The sequence below is a fragment of the Pongo abelii genome, chromosome 4 (assembly GCF_028885655.2).
Source record: "Pongo abelii isolate AG06213 chromosome 4, NHGRI_mPonAbe1-v2.0_pri, whole genome shotgun sequence".
Classification (NCBI taxonomy): domain Eukaryota; kingdom Metazoa; phylum Chordata; class Mammalia; order Primates; family Hominidae; genus Pongo; species Pongo abelii.
Window position 1 is genome coordinate 131,028,976 of NC_071989.2, and position 20,033 is coordinate 131,049,008.

The 20,033-nt window shown below is 37.1% G+C and overlaps 1 protein-coding gene and 1 pseudogene across 2 annotated transcripts in view; both read left to right on the forward strand.

Annotated features, from left to right (window-relative positions):
* SNX2 (sorting nexin 2) overlaps positions 1-20,033 on the forward strand; it is a 54,838-nt gene that overhangs the window by 3,114 nt on the left and 31,691 nt on the right. For both annotated transcript variants that reach the window (XM_009240983.3, NM_001132498.1), the window contains 1 exon segment: positions 17,428-17,545. In XM_009240983.3, the coding sequence (XP_009239258.1) occupies positions 17,428-17,545 (118 nt within the window).
* On the forward strand, positions 18,250-18,390 carry LOC112133660 (small nucleolar RNA U13; annotated as a pseudogene).

Consider the following 20,033-nt stretch of genomic DNA (forward strand, 5'->3'; position numbering starts at 1 on the left):
GCAGTATTTGTCTTTCTGTGCCTGGCTTATTTTACTTAACATAATGTCCTCCAAGCTCATCCATGTTGTTGAAAATGACAGGATTTCATTCCTTTTTATAGTTGAATAGTATTCCATCATGGATATATACCACATGCTCTTGATTCATTCGTCTGTTGGCGGATACCTAGATTGCTTCCAAATCTTGGCTATTGTGAATAATGCTGCAGTAAGCATGGGGGCACAGATATCTCCAACATATTTATTTCCTTTCCTTTGGATATTTACCCAGTAGTAGGATTGCTGAATCATACGGTAGTTGTATTTTTAGTTTTCTGAATAAACTCCATACTGTTTTCCATAATGGCTATACTAATTACGTTCCCATCAGCAGTATATAAGATAACTCCTTTCTCCACATCTTTGCTAGCATTTGTTATTTTTTGACTTTTTATTTATTTTTATTTTTATTTTTTTGAGACAGTCTCGCTCTGTCACCCAGGGTGGAGTGTGGTGATTCGATCTTGGCTCACTGCAGTCTCCACCTCCCAGGTTCAAGCAATTCTCCTGCCTCAGCCTCCAGAGTAGCTGGGACTACAAGCATGCACCACCATGCCCTATTTTTTGACTTTTTAATAGCTACTCTGACTGTGGTGAGATAATATCTTATTGTGGTTTTGATTTGCATTTCCTTGATGATTAATGATGTTGAGAATTTTTTTCTTATGTATATATTTTTTAACTCAATATTAAACTCCTCCCCTTTCAAAATTAATAACAGCCACATAAAGCTATATCAGTAAATAAAACATTTCAAACTCCTACTGTATGTTTCTGTTGTGACTGTGAAACAAAAAAGGGATGGAGACAGAGAAGGGGATGAGAAGGGAAAAAATCTGGCAAAAGCCTGTTCTTTTATGGTACCTGAGAGGCAAGGCTTTAACTTGTTTATGAATACTGTTTTATTCCTTAAATGGTACAAACCTAAGCTTAATGGTGCTTGATCTTTAAATACAGTTTTGCATGGAGTAGTAGATAGTACATTTTTAAAAAAAGGTCAGGAATTTATATTAACTACCTGGTTCTTTTTTAAAAACAGCTGTGTTGAGATATGATTTATATATCATATAATTTACCCATTTAGTATGTACAATTTGATGGTTTCTAGTGTATTCACAGATATGTCCAACATCACCTCAGTTTTAGAGCATTTTCATCACATCAGAAAGATACCCTGTACCCTTTAGCTATCATCCCACGCCTTAATTCCCTCATCCCCTCTGCCCTCAACTCTAAGCAACCACTAATATACTTTCTGTCTCTAGATTTCCCTATTCTAGACTTTACATGAATGAATCGTATAATACATGGTCTTTTGTGATGGGCATTTTTCCTTTAGTACAATGGTTTCTAGGTCTGTAGCATGTATCAATACTTCATTCCTTTTTATGACCAAATAATATTCTATAGTATGGCTGTACCACAGTTTGTTTAACCATTTGTTGATGGACATTTAGGTGGTTATGAATATGACCGTGAGTATTCAGCTATTGTGAATAATGCTGTTAACATTCGTGTACAAGTGGAATTGCTGGGTTATGTGGTAACTCCATGTTTAATCATTTGAAGAGTTGCCAGACTGGTTTCCCAAAATGGGATGAGTTGGAGGCACTTTTTTAAAAAGTTATTTTATTTTTTCAAGTTCTGGGGTACATGTGCAGGATTTGCAGGTTTGCTAATAGGTAAATGTGTGCCATGGTGATTTGCTGCTCCTATCAACCCATCACCTAGGTATTAAGCCCAGCATGTATTAGGTCTTTTCCGTAATGCTCTCCCGCCCTCCCCTTACAGGCCCCAGTTTGTGTTGTTCTGAGTTGGAGGCACTTTAAACAGTCTGAGGTTAAAGGCCTAAAGAAAGAAAGTGCAAATAATAAAGGAGAAAAGAGAACTTATGTAATAGCAGATTAAAAGATAATATTCAGAAGACTTATAATGCCTCCCTTCAGATGATTCTTAGGGGAGGGAATAATAAGTTTATTTCACTTGAGGTTATGTTATATCAGTGAGGATAGCATTAGGCAGCTAGGACTGCTGGATGGGCTAGAGATGTAGCTTTGGGAGTCTATCTTAAACTTATTGAAAACACTAAACTGAGATCTTTGTGGAAATCTAGTCCTCCTCTAGTGGAGTGTATGAACCAACAGAAGTCAATATAATAAATACAACCGTGTGAATAAATACCTGCCATACCAGGTGATATATGTGTAATTAAAAATCTGCACAAGGTACAGAAACAGGTGATATATGTGTAATTAAAATAGAAATAGTATAGAAGACTGGGGTGACTTGATTGCATAGAGATGAACTTTGAGGCCCTGAAAGTGGTTGAGAATTATCAAGAGAAAGTAGAATAAGACAAGAGACACTTTTGATAAAGAGGAACTGAGAGCAAGTTTAGTATCTGCTGTTCTAACGTAACAGGTAGTAAAAGTGTATATAACTTCTTTTCTTTTCTTTTTTTTTTTTTTGAGACGGAATCTTGCTCTGTCCCAGGCTGAAGTGCAGTGGCGCAACCTCAGCTCACTGCAGCCTCTGCCTCCCAGGTTCAAGCGATTCTCCTGCCTCAGCCTTCCAAGTAGCTGGGATTACAGCTGCACGCCACCGTGCCTGGCTAATTTTTGTATTTATAGTGGAGACGAGGTTTCACCATGTTGACCAAGCAGGTCTTGAGCTCCTGACCTCGTGAACTGTCCACCTCGGCCCCCCAAAGTGCTGGGATTACAGGCCTGAGCCACCGCGCCCAGCCTTGTTTTCTTAATTCTGTTTTCTAATCATTGGGCCTTCAACTTTAAATGTATGAAATTTTTGAAGATTTCATTATGAATTATCTGTTTCAGAGGGAAAAATTTGTGAACAGGTATTTAAATGCATTAAGCATGGAAAATTACTAGAAAGAGATTTATGAAGAAGCATGATTCAAGTTGACCACTTTCTTTTGAAACCATTAAATTTAAGGAGTTTTGAATGAATTATTTTTAGATCCTATAAAAATATGTTATTTTATGAAGTTGCTTGAGACAGGGATGCTCAGCTTTTCTTGAAGAGATTTTCTTAGCCTCTTCCCAGCCTCTGGCAACCACTGATCTGTTTTCTGCCTAAAGTTTTGTCTTTTCTAGAATGTCATATAGGTGGAATCATACATTATGAAACTTTTAGAGTTTGACTTTCTTTAACTTAACAGAAAGCATTTGAGAGTCATTAAGTTTGTTCTATGTATCAATTGTTAATGGCTTGTTTATGATTGAATTTAGTATTCCATTGTTTGTATGTAACAATGTTGGTCAGCTGAAGGACATTTCAGTTGTTTCCAGTTTGGGGTATTTATGAATAAAGCAATATAAACATGTATTTACAGGCTTTTGTGTGAGCATGAGTTTTCAGTTTTGCAGCGGACATACTTACAAAGTAGGGTGGCTGGGTTGTGTGGTAAATATAAGCTTAATTTTAAATAAACTGCCAAACTATTTTCCAAAGTGGCTGTACCATTTTGCATTGCATCAGTAATGACTGAGAATGACAGTTTTTCCATATCCTTGTCAGCACTTGTTATTATCAATTTTAATTTTAGGCAGTGGTGAGCTTAAGGCTGGTGTTGCTAGCAAGAACTGCATGTTACATTTTTAGGAATTTTATGAACTAGTTAATAAACAGCCATTATTAAAAATTAAATGCAATGAATTTAATATTAAATATATACATATGTAAAGATTATAAATAATTTTATAAAATTTTTATTAATGTTATAAATGTGTAAAAATAATAAATATATAAAGCTCCTTGCTTTCTAATTCCTTTACTACATTTCAGTATTACCTATGCTCTTGAGATTAATTATGTCTGTTGTGTCTGTATGTTGGAAGGTATGTGTCTTCCCAACTCTACCACAGAAATCAGCAAAAGCTAAAAATCTGGATCTTCTCCTCTGCAGATCTGATTGCTAAACATTTACCAGCACAACACTGATTTTTAGCCATTCTAAGAGGTGTTTAGTGTTACCTCGTGCCTTTAATATATATTCACTAATGACTAATGTTGCTGAGTATCTTTTTATGTACATACCATCTGAATATTATCTTTTTTGGTTATGTGTCCTTTTACATCTTTTGCTTTTTTTTTATTTTATTTTATTTGAGACAGAGTCTTGCTCTGTTGCCCAGGCTTGGAGTGCCGTGGTGTGATCTCGGTTCACTGCAACGTCCACCTCCTGGGTTCGAAAGATTCTCCTGCCTCAGCCTCCTGAATAGCTGGGATTACAGGCGCCCACCCCCACGCCCAGCTAATTTTTGTATTTTTAGTAGAGACAGGGTTTCACCATGTTATCCAGGTTGGTCTCGAACTCCTAACCTCAGTTCGCCCTCCTCAGCCTCCCAAAGTGCTGAGATTACAGGCATGAGCCACCACGCCCGGCCTATTTTATTTTATTTTATTTTATTTGAGATGGAGTCTCACTCTGCTGCCCAGGCTAGAGAGCAGTTGGCGCAATCTCTGCTCACTGCAACCTCCACCTCCCCAGTTCAAGTGATTCTCCTGCCTCAGTCTCCCTAGTAGCTGGGATTACAGGTGCCCACCACCATGCCCAGCTGATTTTTGTATTTTTAGTAGAGATAGGGTTTCACCATGTTAGCCAGGCTGGTCTTGAACTCCTGACCTGAAGTGATCTACCTGCCTTGGCCTCCCAAAGTGTTGGGATTACAGGCATGAGCTACTGCACCTGACCTGTTTTGCTCATTTAAAATATTGAATTTTGAGAATTATTTATGTTCTGAATATTTTTTTTCCCAGTCGGTGACTTGGGTTTTTTGTTTTGTTTCTTTGTTTTTGTTTTTTGTTTTTGTTGAGATGGAGTCTCGCTCTGTCACTAGGTTGGAGTGCAGTGGCGTGATCTCAGCTCACTGCAGCCTCCACCTCCCCAGTTCAAGCGATTCTCCTGCCTCAACCTCCTGAGTAGCTAGGACTGCACGCACGTGCCACCATGCCCAGCTAATTTTTTTTTGTATTTTTAGCAGAGACAAGATTTCACCATGTTAGCCAGGATGGTCTCAATCTCTTGACCTCGTGATTCGCCCATCTCGGCCTCCCAGACTGCTGGGATTATAGGCGTGAGCCACCACACCTGCCCGGTGACTTGTTTTTTTGTTTGATTAACAGTATCTTTCTCAGAGCAGATGTTTAACATTAACATTTAAAGGAAAGCTATCTTTTCTTTTTTTTATTGATAGTATTTTAGATGTTGCATATATGAAATCCTTTGCTAACTTTAACCCACAGTCACAAAGATTTTGCTTATAGTTTCTTCCAAAAGAATTTGGAATTTTATATTGTACATTTGGGATTCATGTTGAGTTAATTTTTGTATGAGATATGGGTTGACATTCTTTTTTAAAAATACAGATAATTATTTCAGCACCATTTGTTGAAAGTCTAGCTTTTCTTTATTGGGCTGTCTTTTTCAGAAATGAACTGACCATATATGTGTGGGTTGACCTATTTCAGTTTTGTTTCATTGATCTATTGAGAATCCTTTCCCAGTCTAAACTGTCTTGATTATTTAATCTGAATCTTGAAATCAAGTCGAATGACTCCTCTTTGTTATTTTAAAAATTGCCTTGGCTATTCTAGTTCTTTTGCTTTTTCTTATAATTTTAGAATCAACTTGTTGATTTCTACTGAAAAATCCTGCTGAGATTTTAATTGGGACTGTGTGGAATTCATAAATTAGTTTCAGGGGAATTAACCCATTAACAATATTGAGCCTTCAAGCTATAAGCATAATCTCTATTTATTTAGTTAGATCTTACTTGATTTTCTTTCACTAATGTTTGTAGCTTTCAGCATACAGATCTAGCACATTTTATTATGTGCTAGATGATTTTCTGTGTAGATAATCATATTGTTTGTGATTGGAGTTTTATTTCCTTCTTTCAGTCTTTATACCTTTTTTTTTTTTCTCTTGTCCTAATGGCTGGGTAGGACCACCAGTATAATATTGAATAAAAGTGGTGATAGTGAATAGTCTTTCCTTTTTCATGATCTCAGGATATAAGATGTTATCTGTAAGGTTTTTTTTTTTAATGAGCTTAATCAAATGAAAGAAGTTCTCTGTTTCTAGTTTTCTGAGTTTTTATCCATGAACGGATGTTAATTTTGACAAATGCTTTTTCTGCATTCATTATGATAATCATATAGTTTTCTTCTTTAGTTTATTGATAAGGTAGATTATATTGATTTTTTCTTTTTTTTTTTAAGCCCCACCCTTAGAATGTTTTTCAAACTGATTCAAAAAGGTTGAATCAGCATTGCATTCCTGGGATAAGCCCCACACAATCATAATGTATTTATCCTTTTTATATATTGCTGGATGCAATTTGCTAGATTTTGTTTAGGCTTTTGTGTCTGTGTTCACGACAGATACTTGTGTTTTCTTTTTCATGTGTCTTTGGTTTTCATATGAGAAATGCTAGCTTCATTAAGTGATTTGGCGAGTGTTTCCTCTTATTTCATATTCTTGAAGAGGTTGTGGGGAATTAGTCTTATGTCTTCCCTAAATTTTGATAGAATTTACTAATGAAGTCATCTGAATTGTAGTTTTGTTTGTTGGAAGGCTTTTAATGACAAATTCAATTTTTAAAATACAGGACTACTTCATGGTGAACTTTGGAAGTATGTATCTTTTAAGGAATTTATCCGTTCAGTCTCAGTTGCGAAATTTATGGGCATACTGTTTTTTGTAGTACTTATCATCCTGTTAACATGTTTGTGGAGTCTGTGGATGGTAAACTTTTCTCTTTTTTTCCTGATACTGGTAATTTACATCTTCTGTTTATTTATGTATTTTGATTTGGTAGAGGTTTGATATCCTCTTAGGATCTTCTCAAACAATTACCTTTTGCTTTCATTGATTTTTTTCCTCCTGTTGTTTCTGTTGCGAATTTCATTGATTTCTGCTCTTTGTTTTCTTTCTTCTGCTTGCTTTGTGTTTAATTTGCTCTTCTAGTTTTTTTTTTTTTGTTAATTTTAATTTTTTATTTTTATTTTTTATTTTTTGTAGAGATGGGGAGTCACACTATGTTGCCCAGGCTGCTCTCGAACTCCTGGCCCCAAGTGAGCCACTTACCTTGGCCTCCCAAAATGCTGGAATTGAAAGTGTGAGCCACTGCACCGAGCCTGGTTTTCTAGTTTCTTATTAAAGTAGAAGCTTGGATCATGGATTTGAGACTTTTTTCCCTACTCTTGCTGTTTAGCTATGTATTTCCCTCTAAGCATGACTTTGGCTGCATTCCACAAATTTTGATTAATGTGTTTTTGTTTTCATTCAATTTAAAATAATTTCTAGTTTCTCTTGTGACCTCTTAGTTGATCTATGAGTTATTTAGAAGTACATTATTTAATTTCCAAAATTTGAGGATATTCCAGATAGCTATTACTGATTTCTGGTTTCATTTGGTGATGGTAAGAGAATGTTTTATGCTTTTCATGTTTTTAATTTGTTAAAGTCTGGTTTATGGCCCAGAACATGTTCTATTATGGTGAGTGTTCTGTGTGCACTTTTGAAAAGAATGTATAGTCTGTTTTGTTGGGTGGAGTGTCCTATAAATGTTAGGTCAAGTTGGTTGATATTTTTCTATCTTTTCCTGTTACCTATTTACTTGTTTTATCAATTACTGAGAGAAAAGTGTTGAAGTCTCCAAGATAATTGTATATTTTTAATTTTTATTTCTTGTTTTAGTTCACTTAGTTTTTCTTTTATGTATTTTGAAGCTATTTTGTTACATAGATGCTTAGGATTGTTTTGTCTTCTTGGTAAATTGACCCTTTTATCATATAATGTCCCTTTTTATTGATGGTAATGTTTCTTATTCTGAAGTTTACACCTTCTGATGTTTAGCACAACAGCTTTCTTGTAGATTGTCTGCATGACATATCTTTTTTATTGTTTTACTTTTAACTTATTTAATATGTCTTTAAAGCAGGTTTTTTTTAGGCAACATGTGTAGTTATTTTTATATCCAGTCTAGCCATCTCTGTTTCCTAATGGGTATGTTTAGGCTATTTATTTAATTATTGATGTGGCTAGATTAGATCTACCATTTTATTTGCTTACTGTTTTTCTCTTCAGTTTTTTTCGTTTTCTCCTTTCTTGTGTATTACTTTATGTTTATTAGTATTTCATTTTATCTACTGGGTATTTATTTAATATCATTATATTTAAATATATATTTTAGTGGTTGCTCTGCAGCTTAAAATATACATACCTGAGTTAATATTATACTTCACGTAAAATGCCAAGCTTTACAACCACATAGGTTCATTTACCTTCCCTCCTTTACGCTTGGAAGTCATTGCTGCGCACACACCAATAGCATAGTTTTGCAGTTGGCACCATCCTCAGGAAAAGTTAAGACAGAATACAAAAAAAAATGGCAAAATGGATCTTTGTAAGGATGGGCCATTTTTTACATTTTGGCTCCCTCCTTAGTCGGCCTGCTATTTTTTACTTTTATATTGTTGCTTTTTGTATTCTATCCAGAATTTTTAGTGTCAGTCTGTTGGGGAGGGAGGCTTTAGTGGTCCTTGTTGATCTTGTTTGGAATCCAAAGTGCCACTTTTTAATTGAAGAGATACTAGCAAAAAAATCTTAAAATTTTTTATCCTGCATACTACCAGGTGATGGTGTGGGGGAATAAAAGAATATTCATTTATTAAGAATACAGATGTCTACTCAGTTGTATATCTTGGACAACTGTAGTTCTGATCATGAAGAACCTGTGCCACAGGCAGAGAAGCCATCAGTATTCCTTTCCACCATCACTTTCTCATTTGGCAGTCACTCTCCACACTCCTTTCCATCCACTAGAAAATAGCTCTTTTCCCATTCAGTAGGAGCCTGGAAGAGGCATGGAGAGGCAGGACAAAGATAAGTAGGTTTTTGCAACCTTTAAAGAGTGACAGCTCCCTTGGCTGGGTGTGGTGGCTCACGCCTGTAATCCTAGCACTTCGGGAGGCCGAAGCAGGTGGATCACTTGAGGTCAGGAGTTCGAGACCAGCCTAGCCAACATGGTGAAACCCTGTCTCTACAAAAAATAAAAAAATTAGCTAGGCATGGTGGTGCATGCCTGTAGTTCCAGCTATTTGGGAGGCTGAGGTAGGAGAATTGCTTGAAGCTGAGAGGCAGAGGTTGCAGTGAGCCAAGATTGCACCACTGCACACCAGCCTGGGAGCAAGACTGTCCCAAAAAAAAAAAAAAAAAAGAAAGAAAGGAAGAAAGAAAAAGAGTGATAGCTCCCTGGCAGTTGAGCAGGGCACTCCAAGCTGCTGATGGTTGGACACTTGAAGGAAGTAGATTCCTCATAGCCTCTCCATAGTGATATGACTGCTCCCCAGCAGCCTCTACTTGAGTTGCCCACTGCCCACATCATTCCCATTGTGCAGTCCACTCTTGGGCTCTGGACTATGAGGTGAAAAGGTTGTTTTGTTATATAAACATGTTTGTTTTTCTTTCTTTGTTTCTGGTGTCAAAACTATGAGTACCCATGGTATTAGTAATATGAACTTTCAGTTATGATAAGAATACATTATACATTGCAAATAGTTTACATGTATTATAACTGTATACTGTATTATAATCTTTACTTCAACAGTAATGTCTATTTTAAAGAACTTAAGAGGAAAAAATAATCTGTTTTATTTATTCAGATATTTACCATTTTTGTTGCTTTTCCTTTACCCGAGGTTTGCTCTTGTAATTTTTCGTTTTAGCATAAAGAATTTCCTTCAGCATTTCTTTTTGAGCAGATCTGTTGGTGATGAATATTCTTAATTTGTACTTCATCTGAAAACTTTATTTCACCTTCAATCCTGAAGGGTATTTTCACTGTTTATAGGTTTCTGCATCAATAGGTCTTTCAACACTTTGAAAGTGTTATTCCACTGTTTTGTAGCCTTTGTGATTTCTGATGAGAAATCCACAGTTGTTTGAATTGGTATTCCCCTGTAAAAATATGTTGTTTTTCTCTAGCTGCTTATATTTTTTCCCCTATAGCTTCCATTTTCAGCAGTTTGAGTCTAATGTGTGTAGGCATAGTATTCTTTGATTTTAGCCTCAATGAGGTTTGCCAGGCTTCTTGAATCTGTACATTTATATTGTTCACCAAATTCGGGAAATTTCAGCTACTGTTTCTTTAAATACTTCTGCAGCAATCTTTCATCCTTCCTTCTGGAACATTTTGGTATTGTCCCATAGGTCCTTGAGGCTTTGTTCATTTTTTCAGCTTCTTTTCTCAGGAGAAGTTATCTTTGTTATTCAGATCGGATATTTTCTATGGATTTATTTTCAGTTGCACCAACACTTTGCTCTGTCAATAACAATAACAACCCATTATTCTCTTCGGTAACAGCTCATTCTGTTATTGAGCTTATGTGAATTTTTTGTTTCAGGTAATTTTTTTTTTTCAGTTCTAACATTTTGTTTTCTTTCTTTTTTTGTAGCAGCTTTCTTTTTTTGCAGCAGCTTCTGTTTCTTTGCTGAGAGCTGTCATTTCATTCACTTCAAATATGTTTACCTTTACTTCATGCAATATAGTTAGAAATGCTTTTAAAAGTTTAAAAAAATAATACATTCAACATCTGGGTTATTTCTAGATTGACATCTGTTGATTGTCTTTTCTCTTAAGATTTGGTCACATTTTTTGGACTCTTTATGACAAATAATTTTGGACTGTATCTTAAACATCCCAAATGTTATATTGTGTAGGCTCTGCATCCTGTTATAATCCTCTGGAGACTATTGGGATTTTTTGTTTATTTTTTTGTTTGGTCAGGCAATCAACTTGCTTAGGTTCAGATTCCAAATTTCTGTTTTGCCTTCTGTGGGCAGTGGTTCTAATCTCAGTTCAATTTTCAAAGCTTTTGCTTCTTCAGGTCTGTCTCATGCAGGCACCACTCAGGTCTTAGTCTGGGACTTTGACAGTGACCTAAGTATCAATTGAGTTTTCCAGTCTGTGAGAATTGCTGTGCTGTTTGGCTGCACATGTGCTGCTCCGGGTTGACCCTGAGATTTGCACACATTCATTCACAGAATTAGGAGATCCCCTTCTCCAGTTTTTTCTCTGGGATTTTCCCCATATTCTTCAGTTTACAAGACCGCCCCCCCTTCCCCACCACACACACACACGCACGCACGCACGCACGCGCACACACACACACACACACACACTTCCTCTAGCCTGAAAGATGAGGTTTCTTTTGGCGTTTTGTCTACCTGTGCTGTAGCTCCTGTAGTGCAGCTCCATGCCTGGGACTTGCTTTCAGCAAATCTTACAAGAGAAAAGAGGGGGAAAAAACAGGGATTTATTCATATACACATACTCCTTAGCTCATATGACCCCTTTGTCTGGTTCATCTGGCCATAAAGATGAGATTTCTACCAGAGTTTAGCTGTCTCTGTCTCTATACCATTGCACAGGTCTGTGACTGAGGCCCACTTTCAGGACAAAACTATTAGAGAAAAGAGAAAACGAATAGACTCTCTACCTTTTATGATCTGTCAGAATTTGTTTACTTTTTAGATTCCTCAAGTACCTTTTTAATTTTATCTATAGGCTTTAGTTATAATCAGAGAGAGAGGCTCTAGTTGGCTTACCACTTGTATGAGTTATCTGTTGCTGTGTAACACATTAGCAACTTAAAATAATAAACATTATATCACAGTTTTTAAGGGTTGGAAATCCAGGAGCAGCTTAGCTAGCTAGGTATTCTCATCCAAGGTCTCTCATACAATTGTAGTCAGGATTTCTGCCAGTGCTGCAGTCATCTGACAGCTGAGGAGGATCCACTTTTTTTTTTTCTCACAGAATCTTACTCTGTTGCCCAGGCTGGAGTGCAGTGGTGTGATCTCAGCTCACTGCAACCTCCGCCTCCCGGGTTCAAGCTATGCTCCTGCCTCAGCCTCCCAAGTAGCTGGGACTACAGGTATGCGCCACTATGCCTGGCTAATTTTTTTGTATATTTAATAGAGATGGGGTTTCTGTATGTTGGCCAGGCTGGTCTTGAACTCCTGACCTCAGGTGATCCGCCCACCTCAGCCTCCCAAAGTGCTGAGATTACAGGCGTGAGCCACCGTGACTAGCTGAGGAGGATCCACGTCTAAGCTCACTCTCATGGCCATTAAGAGGAACCTTCATATCCTTGCCACATGACGTCTCTATAGACTGCTCAGCATCTGACAACCCATTTTTCCCAATGAGTGGTCAAAGAGAAAGGGTAAGCACAAGACCAACCAAGTTGGAAGCCACAGTCATTTATAACCTAATGTCAGAAGTGACATACTATCATTTCTGCTGTATGCTGTTGGTCACACAGATCTACCCTGATACAGTGTGGAAGGGAGGATACATACAAAGATGTGGATTCTTGGAGGTAGGGATCACGTGGGTGGATCCTCCTGGGGGCTAACTCTTGGCTGTAACTTGACCTCTTTGTATTTCTGTTTTCTACAAAAGCAAGATAAAATACAGTATGTTATATTGGGAGAACTGCAAACAATTTCTCGTTACATCAGTGAGCATAAAATGCACATCATAGAAAGATGGTGTGTGGCAGCAGATGAGGGTTTATGGGAAAAACTAGTTACTTACTTTGTATGTATGCAAAGGGGGTTAGCTTTTAGACCATAGTCAATGAGAAGTCATTGAAGAACTACGAGCAACACATAGATTTTTAGATTTCCTTGTAGCAATATGAAGAATATACTGGAAGTTGGGGAAGAAGATAGTAAGACAGTTCACTTTGGTTGGGCAAAAAAAAAAATGGTTTTGGGTTGTCGCAGCAGAGATACATATAAGTGAGAGAAAGGATAGAAGATAGGGGAATTGGCTAGTTATGGAAGATGTGGGTGGTAAGAGAGAAGTAGGACTTTGGGAAAATGTCTGGATTTCTGAATTGGGTCACCTACCAAGAAAGGCAGTTGTTTCTTCTTCCCAGTCTTTCTGCCTTTTACTTCCTTTTCTTGTCTTTTTGCATGCAGCTAGAACTTTCAGTATGATGTTGAAAAGAAGTGGTAAAAGGGGACAACCTTGTTTTGTTCCTGATTTTACTGGGAAAGCTTCAAATTTCTCACTATTAAGTATGATGTTAGTTGTAGGCTTTTTGTAGATATTCTTTATCAGGATAACCTCTATTACTAGTTTACTGAAAGTTTTTATCATTAATAGATATTGGAGCCACTTTGCCTTATTTTTATGTGGATGCACTATAGGCTATTTCAATTTTTTTTTTTTGTTTTTTGAGACAGAGTTTCGTTCTTGTTGCCCAGGCTGGAGTGCGATGGTGTGATCTTGGCTCACCACAACCTCTGCCTCCCGGGTTCAAGCAATTCTCCTGCATCAGCCTCCCGAGTAACTGGGATTACAGACATGCACCGCCATGCCCGGCTACTTTTTTTCGAGACGGAGTCTTGCCCTGTCGCCCAGGCTGGAGTGCAGTGGCACAGTATCAGCTCACTGCAGTCTCTGCCTCCTGGGTTCCAGAGATTCTCCTTCCTCAGCCTCCTGGGTAGCTGGGATTACAGGCGCCCGCCACCACGCCTGGCTAATTTTTGTATTTTTAGTAGAAATGGGGTTTCACCACATTGGCCAGGCTGGTCTCGAACTCTTGACCTCAAGTGATACACCTGCCTTGGCCTCCCAAAGTGCTAGGATTACAGGCGTCAGCCACTGCGCCCAGCCTAATGTTGTATTTTTAGTAGAGATGAGATTTCTCCGTGTTGGTCAGGCTGGTCTCGAACTCCTGACCTCAGGTGATCCGCCTGCCTTGGCCTCCCAGAGTGCTGGAATTACAGGCGTGAGCCACTGCGCCTGGCCCTCAATTTTTATAGTAATATAGAACATCTGATTGACAAACTTGTGGTTAATTCTTTGACATATCCATCATTGTTTTCTTAAAACTCAGTTAAATGATAGTCATTGAGTGTTTCACTGCCAGATACTGAGTAAAGAGTAGTGAACAAGATGAGATACTCTTCCTTTCTATGTACAGCGTGCAGTCTATAAAACAGATAATACTTATAATGTGGTAAGAGAAATTATGACAGAGGTAGGTACTCTATAGACGCATATAGGCCAGTCACCCAGTCAGACTTTTCTAGAGTTACAGTTAAGGTTGTCAGGAGTACTTTCAGAGGGAATAATACACAAACTTGTTCTTTAAATTCCTTTAAGTGAAAGTTGCTAAGTTAAAGAGAGGCCCACTTTTGTGAGAATTTGGGACTTTAAAAATTAGTTCTCAAGAGAAAAGAAAGCCTCTTTAAATTTTCCTATAAGAGTTTGAAACTACTTTGAATGTTCTAAAGAGATATTTTTGTGCCATTGAGGGTAGTTTACTTAAAAGGCTGATGAGAAAATCTTATTAATTAGGAGTGGCATCAAAAGACTATTGATCCTACAAAATGCTTAGTAACTGTTGGGCGCGGTGGCTCACACCTGTAATCCCAACACTTTGGGAGGCTGAGGCGGGTGGATCACCTGAGGTCAGGTTTTCAAGACCAGCCACATCAACATGGTGAAACCCCTTCTCTACTAAAAATACAAAAAAAATTAGCTGGGCGTGGTGGCGGGTGCCTGTGGTCCTGGCTACTTGGGAGGCTGAGGCAGGAGAATCGTTTGAACCCGGGAGGTGGAGGTTACAGTGAGATCGTGCCATTGCACCCCAGCCTGGGCAACAAGAGTGAAACTTCATCTCAAAAAAAAAAAAAAAAAATTGCTTAGTAACTATACAAGAAAATATTGATACAATTTGCCTTTAATTAAGAAATTCTATTGCACAATCTACCATTAAGAAAGTAAAAAGGTAAACCAAAGATTGGGAGACTAAATTATTAATATATATCTGACAAAGAATTTTTATCCAGAATATATAAGGAACTTCTGCAAATCAATAGAAACAATAGAAAAATGAACAAAATATTTGAAGAGATTCTTCACAAAAGGATATCTAAATTCCCTTTAAACATATGAAAAATTGCTCACCATCATTACTTATCATGGAAATGCAAATTCAGAACACAATGGTACATACTCTACATGCTAGAGTAGCGAAAGTGAAAAAAATGGAATGTATCAAAATGTTGGCAAGGAATTGGAGCAACAAAGTTTCATATGCCGCTGGTGGGAGTGTAAAATTATACAACCACTTTAGAAGATTGTTTACTAATAACTTCTAAAGCTGAACATTCATCTACCCTGTGAGCCAGCTGTTCCATTCTTAGGTTTATACAAACATTTGTTTACATGTTCACTAAAAGATGAACTAGAAAATTCATAGCAGCACTATTGATAGTATTAATAGTAAAAAATTGATAAACATCTAAGTGCTTATCAACACTAGAGTGGTTCAAGTATGGTATTCACACAATGAAATATTATACACTTATGATAATGAGTGGTCTGCTACTACACAGAACAATATGGAAGAATCTTACATACATAGTAACATTAGGACCAAAAACCAAACACAAAAAATAAGTACCATATGGCTGTATTTTATGAAGAGCAAAAATAGGAATAATTGATCCATACTGGTAGAAGCCCGCATGGTAAAGAATGGGAGGGAGCATAAGTGGAACTTCTAGGTTTGATGGTAATGGTCTTTCATGATCCAAGTGCATTTGCATAGGTATGTTGAGTTTTTGAAACTATCTAGCTGTACACTTTTGATATATACAGTTTTTTTGTGTTATACTTCAATAAAAAGGTTTTTAAAAGACCTGGTTTTGGCCAGGCACAGTGGTTCACGCCTATAATCCCAGCACTTTGGGAGGCCAAGGCAGGTGGATCACCTGAGGTCAGGAGTTCGAGACCAGCCTGGCCAACAGGGTGAACCCCATCTCTACTAAAAATACAAAAAAAAATTAGCTGGGCGTGATGGCGGGCACCTGTAATCCCAGCTACTCGGGAGGCTGAGGCAGGAGAATTGCTTGAACCCGGGAGGCAGAGGTTGCAGTAAGCTGAGATCACGCCATTGCACTCCAGCCTGGGCAAGAAGAGCAAAATTCTGTCTCAAAAAAAAAAAAAAAAGACCTGATTTTAACTATTGTAATACAAAAACCATAATAAAGATAAAAGCTACACACTCTAGGTTTCATTGTGTTACTCATTATACGTTAAGGTTAAAGAAGTATAAGAATGGCTCATTCCTGTGATCCCAGCACTTTGGGAGGCCGAGGCGGGTGGATCACCTGAGGTCAGGAGTTCGAGACCAGCCTGACCAACATGGTGAAACCCTGTCTGTACTAAAAATACAAAAATTAGCCGGGCATGGTGGTGCATGCCTGTAATCCCAGTTATTTGGGAGGCTGAGGCAGGAGAATCACTTGAACCCAGGAGGTGGAGGTTGCAGTGAGCCAAGATTGCACCATTGCACTCCAGCCTGGGCAATAGAATGAGACTGTGTCTTTAAAAAAAAAAATGGTACAAGAATAGTCATTAGCTTAGATGAAATATAAATGTCTTGAGAGGTCACATTTTTAGTTTGAAGCAATAGAAATTTTAGAATAATTGGTCTTAATTCAACTAGTAGTAAGTTTTCCTCTTATAGTAAAATAGTGCTTTGAACTTCTTGGACATGTGACATGTTTTCAGGATCTGTTGAGTTACGTGGAATTTTGGTGTTTGGGTGTATCTGCCCCCACCAGGAAAAAAAAACAAACAAACATGGCAATAACAAAAACAAAATTAGGGATTTTTGAAAATCAAGGGACATGATGTGGTTTTGGTTCTATTGTATATGACTGTGTAAATTTGGTTTTTGTTAATTATAACTCAGTATGATAAACTAGTACCTCCAAAAAGGATGACTAGGAAAGGTTTTCTGGCCAGGGGCGTTGGCATACACCTGTAATCCCAGCACTTTGGGAGGCTGAGGTGGGAGGATCACTTGAGCTCAGGAGTTCAAGCTGGGCAACATGGTGAAACCCCATCTCTACAAAAAATAAATAAATAAATAAATAACCAGGTGTGGTGACGTGCACTTTTAGTCCCAGCTACCCTGGAGGCTGAGGTGGAAGGATCATTTGAGCCTGGGAGGTCAAGGCTGCAGTGAACCAAGCTCACATCACTACACTCCAGCCTGGGCCATAGAGTGAGACCCTGTCTCAAAAATGAAAAGAAAAGAAAGGTTTTCTTTTTTAAATTTTAAGTGACTTTTTGTTAAGAAGGATGATGAGTTAAAAGTGTGTTATTAGTTCATTCTTACTCTCAGAGGAGGAAATATAAATAGCTGTTCTTGTTCTTTCCTCCATTCTTATCAAGAGAATGTTCTATTTCTGTAGTACATGGTGACAGAATTACAACAGGTAAACATGCCAATCCATTACCTATTATTGTTCTTTTTTAACAGTCAAGTCCATCATCTCCAGAACCAACTAGTCTTCCTGCAGAAGATATTAGTGCAAACTCCAATGGCCCAAAACCCACAGAAGTTGTATTAGATGATGACAGAGAAGATCTTTTTGCAGGTAATTGTCATGTATTTATTTTTTAATAATGGTCAATTGCAGTATATTTTCTATTAGATAGAAAATGTCTAAAACAAAACTGAAATTCTATATAAAGTGTTAGTGGCAGCTCTTGTAACAACTTAGAAGGATGGGGAATTTCCAGTCACATCACTCTATGAAAAATGTGGACTGTCCAGAGAAGCAAAAATGTGGTTCTTTCTGGCTGTAAGCATTTGAGAATAAATTATATATTATAATTTGATTGGGGGCAGTACTTAGATGCAAAAGACTAATGATTGTGATGTTCATACTTTGAGAAATAGCAGTGATTATACTTTTTTATTGCTTAGAAGTTGTCCCAAAGCAAAATTAAACTATGGATTTAAAAATTATTCTATATTTATGTTTGAAAGCTGTTTTAATAAATTGCTGTACTATTTACCATCTGTTCCATTTGACCCACTTTTAGGTGAATAAATTGATGCTTAAGGAATTTGTTTTTGATACAGGGGCAGGATTTGGTGTAGTTCATCCTAACTTAAGAAGGACTCTCTTTAACAATTATCTGCTTTAAAATTAAAATTAATGTTTTAATATTAAAAAGTAACATCTTCCTTAAAATTAATGACACAAAAAATGAAAATGGTAAATTTTATTTTGTGTGTTTAATAGCCTAATTTACCTGAACTGGCTTTCATTGAGTTAAAATTTAATATACATGGATTCTTTTGTGGCTCAGAAGCTTGGGATTTTCACACTAAACATTTTTAACTTATGAGATTGGGACTTCACATTAATCTCTAATCTTTGAGATGTGCCTCCCTCAAACCTTGCTACAGTATTGGCACATTACCCATCTCACATGAAAAAGGAAAAAGAGAAAAAGAGAAAAAATGAATAATTATGTTCTCAACTTTCATAGTGGTTCAATATTCAAACCATTCTGTTTTTTTGTACAAACGTGTTTGAAGATACAATCCTCCATCACAAAAATCCATATAATTTACACCTTGATTCATTCCATGAGAAGTTGTCACTGGAGATGAATTCACATATTTTATTATGTCACAAAACTAAAAGTATGATACCAAATACCAATCATGTTCTCTTTTTAAAATTTTAAGCCAGCTAACAACTTAGAGTCAAAATCACCGTTAACCAAAGTTGTAATATTTCAGTATTTGTTATTGTGTCCTTTCATGGACTTTTTTCCAGGCAGTCTTTCAAAGTTGTTTCATAGTATTTGTATCTTATGCTAAAAGATGACACAAGTTCTTTCTCTGCTTAGCAAGTACTAATCTAAAATTCTGTGTATTCCTTTAATAGTATAGGGTCATACATAGAGGTTTTAAATTATCCATTTTCTTAAAGACTCCTTCACGCTATAGTCTCAGATTTCTATGTAGATGAGTATGTTTAAACCGTACTGTAACAACAGAACTGTGTCTATGTGTGTTTGTGTACATGCAAGGTTTTTTTTTTTCTTAGCAGTATGCACAGCTGATCAAAGAGTTAGCCAAGTGAGGACTGTACAGTGATATTTGCCCACTTAGCTTGGTTGGAAAAAAATTAAAAACAATTTTAAGACAGGTCTCACTCTGTCACCCAAGCTGGAGTATAGCCGTGCCATCATAGCTCACAGCAGCTTTGAACTCCTGGGCACAAACAATTCTCCAGCCCTTGCTTCTCAAGTAGCTAAGACTTCAGACATGTGCCACTATACCTGGCTAATTTGTTCATGTTTTGTAGAGATGGGATCTTGCTATGTTGCCCAGGCTGGTCTTGAACTCCTGGCCTCAAACAGTCCTCCCACCTGGGCCTCCCAAAGTATTGGGATTACAGGTGTGAGCCACTGAGCCCAGCCAGAAAAACCTTTATAGTGTTTTATTCTACCTAGCAGTCTATACTAAATTCTGTGAATCAAATATGGTGAATATCAGTGTTTGTTTTAAAAAAAGAGAGAGATGGGAACTAAAGAACAATAAACATAGTCATCTGTCTCCTTTGTTAACCCAAAAATAGAAACATTTTTTATGCTTTAGCTTTCATCTTAAACTCAGCTGTATTTCATAATGACATCATTAAGTGACTGAAGACCTAATCTGATCATTTTTGTATGAATGAATGAGTATTATACTTGGTTCTTATTTATAATACATTTTAACAGGTGTAGCATTTCTCCTTCTGTGGAGGAGTATGGTTCTAGGAAACTATAATAGGGAGCAGCATATGTTACTGGGATGGTGAAAACTATTGTCCAGTAATGAGAAACCTATACTCGATTTGTCCCTCCTATACCAGAGGAGAGAATATAGATATTGCTCTAGTGACATTGACATAATCAGTTCATACATGTCTCAAAGTATGTCTCCAAGGAAAAATTAATCTTTATAGTTAGCACCTATGAAGCATCTTCCTGAACCTTTAGGTCTGCTTTAAATTAAACCTTGTGAATTTGTAATATATTGGTTTACTTAAGCTAAAAGGTGTCATGAAGAAAATTTAA